Source organism: Phoenix dactylifera, chromosome 15, assembly GCF_051530095.1.
Source record: "Phoenix dactylifera cultivar Ajwa chromosome 15, Ajwa_hap1_PhDact_Kaust_v1.1, whole genome shotgun sequence".
In the NCBI taxonomy this organism is placed as follows: Eukaryota; Viridiplantae; Streptophyta; class Magnoliopsida; order Arecales; family Arecaceae; genus Phoenix; species Phoenix dactylifera.
The window spans coordinates 21349179-21360099 of record NC_143204.1 but is presented as its reverse complement, the minus strand read 5'-3'; the positions used below and the strand labels follow the sequence as shown (position 1 = coordinate 21360099).

The 10921-nt window shown below is 41.6% G+C and overlaps 1 protein-coding gene across 2 annotated transcripts; it reads right to left on the bottom strand.

Moving 5' to 3' along the window:
• Positions 1 to 3101: 3101 nt before the first annotated feature.
• LOC103720227 (RINT1-like protein MAG2) lies at positions 3102 to 10104 on the bottom strand. 2 transcript variants are annotated; one of them, XM_008809835.5, is made up of 4 exons: positions 9501 to 10104; positions 9280 to 9387; positions 5332 to 5432; positions 3102 to 5233 (listed from the first exon to the last, which is right to left on the bottom strand). In XM_008809835.5, exons 1-4 carry the CDS (start codon positions 9790 to 9792, stop codon positions 3365 to 3367), a joined length of 2370 nt encoding a protein of 789 aa, XP_008808057.3. In that variant the 5' UTR covers positions 9793 to 10104; the 3' UTR covers positions 3102 to 3364. The 2 variants fall into 2 exon arrangements, with proteins under 2 accessions (XP_008808057.3, XP_026665462.3); XM_026809661.3 differs by having other exon boundaries at positions 5332 to 5460; positions 9501 to 9957.
• Positions 10105 to 10921: the final 817 nt, after the last annotated feature.

The following is a 10921-nucleotide window of genomic DNA, read 5'->3' as shown; positions in this document are numbered from 1 at the left end:
GGAGAGCAGATCTCTCTAAGATTGAGGCATTTATCACCTCGCAGGCTCGCGCCCCTGCGGATGGTGCCAGAAATACCATGGAAATTTCTTCAAGTAGTTCCAAGTCAAGCTGCGAAACTGGCAGGTGACCCCCTCACGGCCATATCTTTGTGATAGGGAGGTCATGGTCATCACCTGCAACGCTGTTGGAAAATCTTTGCATATCCGGTGGTCCTCATCCTGCCTTGCCGAGGGGAGAACCTCAACAAATTTCAGAGGCCTGGATACTGCAATCTTTGGTGTTGGTCTTAGCTAGTTATTGCGCCTATTATCATCTGAGCGGAGTTCCAGTTTCTTTACCGGAGGGGGCAATGGCAAGCGGGGACCTTTCACTGCGAGTGGGATTCACGGGTCGATTGGCCATGAAGAAGTACGGTCTTATGCCTCGAGAAAGTTAAGACAGCCTTTGCATCCGGCCTTTTTATCAACCATCAATCATTGAAAAGCTAGAAATATGCAGTGAAATCCAAGATAATAATTGTCGTATAAACGTCAAGCTCGAAGTTTCTCGATTGGACAGGACAATTAATGATGGAATCCAGAAGCTTATCACGTGGCATGTGGATGAGAAATGCTGATCTTGATGATGCTTTGCATAATCCAAGTTGTGACTAGATCTAATTTCTGGGATAATTAGTACTGTAACGGATGTAGTAATAGATAATCTTCAAAATTGATATACGCGGCTCTATGATTCTTGTTAGCTGTTGTAGATTGGAACGAGTCTTGCTTGTCTTGGGTGATTGAAAATTCGGATCCATTCAGCCAAACTTTGGGCACAAGCAGGGGTGGAGAGTTTTGACTAGAGGTGTAACCGAGTGAGCTTCAGCTAGCTTGACTCTGCTTAAACTCAATCTTGTGCAAATCGAATAAAGCTCGAGCATAGTTCGATGATATTGCATAGTGCTTGTTAATAGCTCATCACATACCTTACCGCTTCACAACACATATTTCATGTTTCTATTTAGAGCAAGATTCGAGTAAAGGAGTTTCATTGATTAAATTTTGATCTAATACTTAAATGTTCTTTAGTAATCTGAATGGAGAGGGGAGAAAGCAATTCTTTCAATCCACTTAACCGGATCTCTCTCAAGAAATAGTAAAACATTGAAAGATCTACAGAGTTGCGCAATTAGGATTCTAAACCTTTTTTTTTTCATTATTGAATAATAGAATCGATTATGATGCTTTTATTTCCACAAGTGTGGCCCAAGTCCCAAAGTCCAACTTAGAATCCTCTTTTTGTTAAAAAGTTTATAAGTTTTCTATAATATAAATGTCTAATAAGAAAAATCACAAAAAAGCTAAAACCATAAAGTAGGTATCTCAACTTCTACACTGGCCATGCTTTCTTTCTCCCTCATTGGAAGATATAGGTCAACCAAAAACTACCACAGATGGTAAGATTTGATTTGATCCAGCATTTTGGAAACCTAAATGGCCTTAAAAGATGGTAGTTCAGAGCCGCCGGGCTATAAGCAAGTCGTTATATTATAAATATCTAAAATTTATTTAATTTCAAAAGAGAAAAAAGAGGGAGAGAGAACATCAAAATTGGTATATGAAAGTTATACCACGCGGAAGTTTTGATATGTTAATCGGTCTCCGATGTGGGATCTCGCCCCCAAACTCTATCTAGAACTGTTCAAAGTGGTCAAAGCGATCAAATTAGGCTTGGTTTTCATATATTCTCAAGGATGCAAATCAAGCGGAGTTCTATTCCGATCGGCCATTAAATTATTTCCTAAACTTTGTGTTGGCTGGATCCAACTAACGGAAAGTCCCATACCTGACCCAGTCTAATGGCTGGCCAGGTCCAGTTAGGACGTACGTTAGCTCCCAAAAAGCTCGCGGGGATCTCCTTTTTTTTTCTTGAAGGAGCTCACACGGACCTCAGCCGATTCCTGGTCCCTTGATCATCCTTTTTTTTTTTCTCTTTCTTCTTGCACAGCGTCCGGGCGACATAGACACTGCCACAAGTTGTCGGCCACATGATCGCATCAGGACGGCATTCATCTTGGGCACCAGAAGGGACCATCGTGGACCGAGGACGGGACCTCACCCTATGGATCCAACTGGTTCAATTGGGGACTCCGGCGCCGGTGGTCACATGCTTCTGTCCTATGTAGCATGCGGAAAGTCTCTTCTTTCCAGCCGGCACAATGGTCATCGTGACGGCTCCAAAATATACCTTTCTTTGAATTATTATTATGATTATTATGATTATTATGATTTTATTTATTTATATTATCTTAGCTGAGTCATATCCAGCCTAGAATTGGCATAATGTGATACAAAGTCAAGTACCACCCGACAGAAGGCTGCAACTGGATGTTTTTCGCTTTGTGCAACCACTGAATCTACCACTAATGCTGTAGTCTATGACAGCTTCTCATTATCCTGCACCAATAACAGTGACATGGTCTGCAACTTGAGTGCACATTTCTGCAACTTGGGTACATGGCCAGCATTATTGCGCCGCTGCCGGATGAAAATTATGAAGCTGTCCTCATAATTTGTCCGCTCGAATTTTCCAACTCGAATCTAAATGCATGGCCTCAGAAAACCACACACTCTCCCTTGGATCGCCTTGTACTTTTTTCCCTCGTCTGATCAATTAGACTAAGATAATCCTCTACACATCATTATCCTCTCGCATGGGCTCCGCGCCTCGTATTAATGTTGGTAAATTAGGGCATATGCGATTCCAGTAGGCATGTAATATGGTCACCCAAGGGAACCAAATCTAGAATCCTTAATTTTCAGCAATAAACTGATCTGAGAATGCACGATAGAGGTGATTTGTTTCGAAGGATTTGATAAACAAATAGTTCAAGAGGATACTCCTGATACTCTCTGGTTTGCTTGCAGCACAACCTAGTGACAAAAGCCCACGTCGAAACGTAGGCGGAGGCATAAAGCAATGCCTTTTTTTTAATGCCTTGACCTTTGGGCTAATCAGGCAGCGTGGATGTCCAAATACCATCTAGGTAGGCTTTGACAGCGAATATCGAGAAAAAGAAAGCCCAACCACCTGAATGCTGTAATGGCGCTACCTCAGCTAGGATTCAACCATGAAGATTATTTCATTCTTCAAAATAAACGAAATGACATCAAGCTTACAAATTTAAAAAATTTGAAAAAGAATCAGAAAAAAAAAACATATTTAGGAAGCCATAGATCCATGTACACCAACCTCCAAGCTGAACATTTCAAACTTATAATACCGCTGTCAGTTTATTCTGCTCTTACTGAATGAATGGTCATCCCACAGGAAGTGCCTTACTTCCTCCATTTTACCTCAAAAAAAGGAGGAAAAAAAAAATCATCCCACAAAGACCCTATTCTTCACTATTTTTAATGCCTCTGATAATGTTAGATGCCTAATACCATTCTCCCTCAACCATCTCTCCTTTGCCCTTGACATCTCATCCTTGAGCTGCCTCTCCTCCATCTTTAACAGCCTCAGACCCTCGCACAGCTTTGGGAAGAAGCCTTCAGGCCTCAAACACCATGCAGCAAACACCCGAAACAAGACCTCCAAGTCAACACCAAGTCTCTCGACACCACTGTTGTGGAACTTTGCATTGCTCATGAAAACTCCACTTAAAATCAGTTGATCCACGCCACCAGCAAGACCTCTCCACACTGCAACAAAGTCCATCGGGTTTAAACTCTGATCAAGTTTGGAGATCTTCCCTTCGAGATAGTCCAGAGCACCAATAAAGGTCCTGGATACAGCCAATCCTTCTGTCTTCTCCTGCCACTGCTGCTTATTTTTAAAATAGTCCCGGCAGCGCGCATCAAATCCTCTTAGAATGACAGTTGAGATTTTCTCAACCCATTCTGTTCTGAACTCTTTCAATCCGCTCATCTCGTCCTCAAAAATACATCCTCCACCAGTATCCTCATCGGATACAGCTTCCATTTCAAGAAAGAATACATCCTCGCACCATTCTGTCAATATAGATTCGGCATATCGAGCTGCATTGATGGATTGGGAAACCCTGAGTATAGCATCATCATCAGCCAAAGCAGTGAGACCCTCCGCTTCCTGGCACCTGCGAAGCAAGCAATCAAGAAATTCCCGCACAAGCGGAGCTCCAGCCAATCTCACAAACCTTGCTCTAAGAGCAATGCTTGGCAAAGGCCGGGACCTGTCAATCAGCAAAGATAGAGCCTGGATAACAGCACCAGAAACTGCAGGAGATCTGTAATCTTCTGACCCCGACATCAGAACTGTACCTTCAAGCCTTGTTTTCCAGCTTTTCTCCTCCTGCATTACTGGTTTCAGCTTATCTAGCATTTCCCTGAGCTCGATCTCCGACCATATCTCAAGCCAATCGGGACGATCACAAAAGACACACAGAATTGTGACCCTCTGCAAATTCTCATCTTCCCTGAGAGATAGCAGTAGTCCTGCATTTGTGATTAAGGAATGCATCCGTTTATCAAAAGAAATCATTAAGTCAACAAGATGAAGCCATGAGATTCTAGCCTGTGATGAAACACCACTTGAACTGCCTTCCTGTAGAAGATCAACATACTTAGGAAATATCTCTTTCGACAAATAAGTAGATAATGCAGTCACCATTGCTGAAATCCACTCCTCTCTGCAACTATAACCCACAAGCTTGGCCTTATCTACTAGCGGTTGCAATATCTCATCCAGTGAATCTACAAAGTCCCTTGTAATCTTATAAACAAGTGCAAAAATGAACTCAGGCTTCTCAACCCACTTTGAGAAATGGCGTACCCATGTGATGGATATTGGATTCGCTAGCTCTTCTATGACCCACAGTGGTTGATGCAATGCAATCTCCAAATTATGTCCTTCCAGTTGTTGAGATTTTCTCCGTCTCTGCAACTCCTGCAAATTGCATAGGGAGAGGAAACTATCGCAGTATTTGCCCTTCAAGTCCCCCTTCATTGAGATAAGAGGATTGACAGACTCAGCCGATTTTCCTCTCTCTGGATTTGCAAGATTTGAACTGCTAAGCAGAGGAGGCCACCCAAGGGATGCTAGAAGAGATCGATGATCTGCAATTGCTTGAGGTCGAAGAACAGCTAAAGCTCGGTCAACTCTGTGATCTACAGCTGAGACAAGACGAGCCCACTGAGACCTTGTTTTTATAACAGACGTTAAGATATCCTCTATTTGCTTGAGAGAGTTGATGACACTCAGGCGAACTTCCTACAGTATGAATTAAAAGGCAAAAAAAAGTGAAGATGGTTTAGCAGCTTAAAATTAAGAAGAGCATACCCCTCTCTATTCTAGCACATGAATCTCACCTCTGAGTTAACTGCATGAGGAGATCTAAGTTTTGCTGTCACAGAAGAAGAAACTGCATCTTCAACATCACCAATCAGACTGTCGAGCTTTAATGCAGTCTCTGTTAAATAAAAAAATTCCAGTCGATACTTCATCAATGCAATGAATGAAAAACAAATTAGTGAAATTATCAGCCAGGACTTTAATTCCAGAAAAATATTATTTTTTTTATTTTTTTCACATAAAGGCAATGATATAAAATGATAAGAACTTATAAATGCACTAATTAATTCAAGTTATACAAGGGATGCAAAATTTCCATGATCTTTGTTAATGAGATTAAATACAGGTACAGAATCATTTCCAACTCAACTCAGTAATTGTTGTTACGATTCTTATAATAATGCCCATCCAGAATAGTTCCACAGTCCAGAGTGTGCACTCTTCTGTACAAGTTGAACACATTGGGCAGACTTTACATCCACTGATGCCTGGGGTAAAATTTACAAAACCAAGAGCTGTCATTCACCTCATTTGAACTTCAGTACCCCATAGACTTATCTCTGCAAGACCATCAAACAGCTTTCACATGGCATGTAAACTATTTATTATTTAACCAAGATGCAATCGTATAATTTCTTGAGTGCATATACTTGCTAAATAATCTGTAGTTGTATGTCATAATGTGAAATATGATGTATGGTTATACAAGTTATACCATGACAACATAAGAAACCTCTGTTCCATCTTCAACTTAGGAGGTCAGACCTCAGAATGAGGGTATTTTTTGACATGTCCAGTCAAGAGATGACAGGTCATAACATGTCAACCAGGTTGGGAATGAGCTTCAAGAACAACTTGACCAAAAATCGGGAAGCTCTATCTTGATCTAATCCTGATCCAGGTTCAATATATATCTACCCAACCACCACCAACCCCCGCCAAAGATTTTAAATAGGCCAGAACGACTTTGGGTCTGACAAATTATTAACTTGGAAATGTGGCATGTAATAACTTAAGCTGACACATCTTAGCTCATCTAAGTCCTTCAAATCTAAGATAAGATATCAAATCTTTGTTGTACAGCAAATGACCCATCAAACCACAAGAAATAAGAACTTAAAATTGAATTTTTTTTTTTTTGAAAAGCTACAGTTTCAAGCCTTAAAATTCCATTGCAACACATGTTGATTAGAAAGCACCAATATCGGATGGGACAATCTTAACTCCTAGAAAGAGTGCCATTGTACTAGTCTTATATGCAACGTTCCCACCATTAGGTCTCAATTGGGCACACTATGCTTCCACGTAAAAAAGTGAACAAATGGTAGAGGTACATAAAATATGAGATATACATAGATATGAAGAAAACTTCTAGGTGAATGGAGGGTTAAAAAGGTGATCAAAGGTATTGTTTCCCAATTTGGCATAGAACAAAATGTACACAATAAGGTTTTGAAAAACCGAGGTATCAATCATCTTGGTGGTTGACCGAGACTTGCATGAATTGAGATCTCGGTTTATCTCGAAAAAGATGAAAGGTGAGGAAATTTAGAAAGATCGGGGATGTTATGAGACCTTGACAAATATTTTAGGGCCGAAATATCAAAATCTTGGCTGATATGGAAAATTCAAGATTACCAATTGATTTTAGGTTTACTAATTAAATATCTATTTAAGGAAGCAAAAAGGCAATGGGAGAATATCAGCCAACATATTGATATCATATTCGCATATATCTCAAAATTTATTGGTTTATATACACCAAGATAATAGAGGGTGAGAATTTATATCATATTTTGGGGGGGGGGGGGTCCGTTACTGATTCAAACCGAGATCTCAACCGAGATGAAAACCTTGGCATACAAAATCTTATAAAAACCACAAAAATTCATAAGAAAGGCTATGCTTTACATGATGATGCATCAGATACTATGCTCGTGAGAAGGTGATTAAGGAAAAAGAGCATCTAAAAATACTTGAGATGAAGAGACATGCAACCATAGAGATAACGATAACTTTATGTATATAAAGAAAGTATCAAAAAAAATTAAGCGAAACAACAAAATTTAGGAATTCTTACAAAAACTATTATATGAGTACTTTGCATGGAGTTTGTATTTACTTTTTTGTGTTTAAACTTCAAGCATATAGAGAGGGCCATTTGAAACAAATTTCTCATTTAATCAGCTAACTAGATGATAGATTACACCGCAGTCTAATAATTACCACCAACAAGTGAATGACACCATCTATCATTACATATAAAATCTTACAATAATGTGAAGATATGCTAATTCCTCACTACCATGCAATCTAAGGCTACACTCAATGGTTTTTAATTTCCAAATCATTATTTCTATCATTTCCTTGGATTCAAAACTTGATGAACTTTAAACTACAAGATTTTCTAGGTGCATAGTCTTTAGAAAGAGAATAATCGAAAATGGAAAGAGTGTAAGATGATAAATAGAGGAAAACATGAAAATAGAAAATTCTATTCAGTCTTATCAAAAAAACCCCAAGGTGAGGTAGCTTCACTTAGGAAGTCAAAAACGTGCACCTTTTCTATGTATAGTAAACATACGTTGGAAGAAAAAAAATGTGCCTTTGCTATATTTAATCCCAACCGTCCGTCATATAGTGTGGATTGATGCTTTGGGACTCAAGACACCAAAAGAAGGGGTAAAAAAAAAGCACAAAAGCAGAGAAAGAGGTGGATAGAAGGAGAGAAAGGCATTCCTTAAGATAATCTAATTCTTCCACCTCCTCCCTCTCCATCTCCCTTTCCCTCTCCTTTTTTTTTTTTGCTAAAAAAAGGGGAAGGGGGAGGAAGGGACAAGCTCATCCCCGCGTAGCAGCCCCATTGGGCCCCCACCCCGTCAGGAGAATGTTCGATGCGGGCAGAAATGACCGTATGTTAGGCACCCCGGCCGGTTTTACTCAAACCTTCCCCACCCGTGGGCCCGACTCAGATACTCCTGTGGGCTCCAGCACGAATCCTCCATGTGAGTACGTCACACCTGGCACCACTGAGGCTACCAGCAGACCAGTAGCCACTCCAAACTCCGTATCCGAGCAGGGAGTATCCGGTCACCACAATTTAATCGACGCCCGCGCGTTTCGAACTCGAAACCATTTAGTTGGAAGTAAGGCTCCGTTCCATTGAGCTACCACCTCGGTGGCTCCTTTCCCTCTCCTTGAATTGAATAGATATTTACTTACCCCACCCCCTCCCTCATTTCTTCACCTCTCCCATGCTTGTTATCCCTTCATTTGAAATGAACCCCACCAATCCAAACTTTGCATTTATTTCCCACTTTCTTCTTCCCTTCAACTTGCCAACAGCAGTTGCTAAAACCTCCGCTCACTTATCTTCGTTCCATTCTCTTGCCTACATTTGCATGCATAGGTGCTCAGTGCATCCAAAAGCTAACCTATCCCGACTTTAAAAGTCGTCTGTTTTCCTACAACTTCTCTAGATTTTTATAAGCTTGGGAGATTCCTTTTTCCAGGTTTTCTCATTCAATTTCATGCTTGGTGGAGTTCACGCTTTGGATATGAAATTCTAAGCTTGTCAGATCACCTGCTCAAATGGTGTATTTAGATTATCTTAAGGTGTTTGTTATCATGTATTTGATCCTAAAATTCAGATTTAGCCCATTGTAAGTCAATTCACTAGACCAGATTATCTTAACAACTGAGTAATTATCCTTGCAATATGTAAATTCTCTACCTTTCGTTGATTCTTAATGTCTGAAACCATCTATTATTTCCATTATCATCATCACCATCATCAAGAATTTTAACCATCAAGTATCAATTAATTTCTAGCACATGATACAAATCCCAACACAAGTTATCATGTTCTACACCTTAAGCATACAAAGAATACCTATAAAAAAAAAATTCCAATTGGAAGCCAATTCTCATACATTTTCCAATGGAACGTTTCCTTGTTGACTTACCAGCATAAGCTCGAACTGTTTCCACTCTCGCCACCTCCTTCGCAAGCACTGGCAGCTCCTCCGCATGGATCTGCTGGCTCCTCCCCGCGCCCTGTTCTTCTCCTTCACCTGGAACCATTCCGATCCCCACAGTTAACATACAATACGAAGCCAAAAAAAAATCAAAACCCAAATCCAACAAATCTGGAAGCGAGAGAATGGTTGAGAGTGGAATGGAGTACCTACTGATGGCCCGGCGATGGACGACCGGAGATCGATCAGTCCCGCGCGGACTTCGCCGAGGCGGCCGCCAAACTCCTCCGATCGGTAAGCGTAGGCGGCGATGCTCTCCGAGAGCCGGCGGCCCAGATCGGACAGGGACGCCTCGAGATCCGAGCACCGCCCCCGCAGCTCGACCTCGAGATCGGGGGATCGCGAGAGGTCGTCCTCGGCGCGGAGCCGCTCGGCGAGGAGGCGGCGGAGAGGGGCGGAGAGGTCGGACGGGCGGGGCAGCAGCGGCGCGGCGCCCTCCATTCCTTCCCCTCAGATCATCGATCTCAAGCTTGGCGGCGGCGGCGGCGGCGGCGACTTCTAGGGTTAGGGTTGCTTCTCAACGAGATGAAGGAGAAAAGCGGGGAAGGCGGAAGGGGAGTGGGGGAGACGAGTGCTGCGGTGCCAGACGGGATGGAGATGTGTGCCGATCCGAGCCGTTCGTCCAGTGATCTTTTGTAGATTTGCTTGTAGTGCTGCCCTGGTGTTACTGAATAGGAAAGGGCTAAAAGTCACCAGCTAGGTTACCGTTCAATTGATTGGCTAAGCAATAGATAAGGTGCAATTGATGCCATCAATCTATCTGCAATAATTTAGAGCATATTTATATTTTGGAATGAAAATGAAGATAGAGGGCTGCCTGAGCAGACCTTCCGCATGCCCGTCTTGAGTTACGAGCCAGCTTAGTCATCCTAAAAGGTGACTCGGCCACGGTTATCAGTTGGATTCAGAGAGGTCCGAGGGATGCCGGCGACAACCATCCGTTGCTTCGAGACATCTGGGCAATGATGAGAGATGGAGAGGCCTTTTAGGCCAAGCATGTATTCCGTGAAGCCAACAAAACTGTGGATTGGATGGCCGCCTATATGGCCAGCCATGCGGATAGTACTTTGTGGGTTGGGGATGGGAAGCTGCTCCGAGCACTCCGAGATATTCTATTTTTTGATTTTATTGGGTGCATTCGTACTTGTCAGGTATGAGTCACCCGTCCTAGCAAAAAAAAAAAAAGAGGATAAGTGACTTTCACTCCGGCTGTTTGATTGAAAAAGTTACGCTCTAGAAAGAAAGAAAATAACCTATCCTCAAATCCAATACGGGTTCTCTCCATTCCATCAATTTTATTTTAAAAATTAATTTTTAAAAATATCTTTCTATTTAATTAATTAAAAAAAATTATTTATAAATATTTTGATTCCGATTTTCAATCACGAACAAATGCATCAGAAAATATGATTATTCGAATTTCAATTCTAACATACCCTGTTCAATCCCCGGCTATTAGTGCTCTATGCCTCAAGCGGATCTTCAAGCAGCGGGAAGGAACACCTATTTGTCTCCTCTAAGCTACTTAAGTATATGATTCTAACTCAGTGGATAAATGCCTACATGGATA

Bases quoted from the DNA above. Each gene is read 5' to 3' on its own strand.
- LOC103720227 (XM_008809835.5), bottom strand. From the start codon at position 9,792: ATGGAGGGCGCCGCGCCGCTGCTGCCCCGCCCGTCCGACCTCTCCGCC. The intron at 9,388-9,500 runs GTACTCCATTCC...GAATGGTTCCAG, and splicing joins CATCGCCGGGCCATCAGTAG to GTGAAGGAGAAGAACAGGGC. The intron at 5,234-5,331 runs GTGAGATTCATG...TTCATACTGTAG, and splicing joins CTCATGCAGTTAACTCAGAG to GAAGTTCGCCTGAGTGTCAT.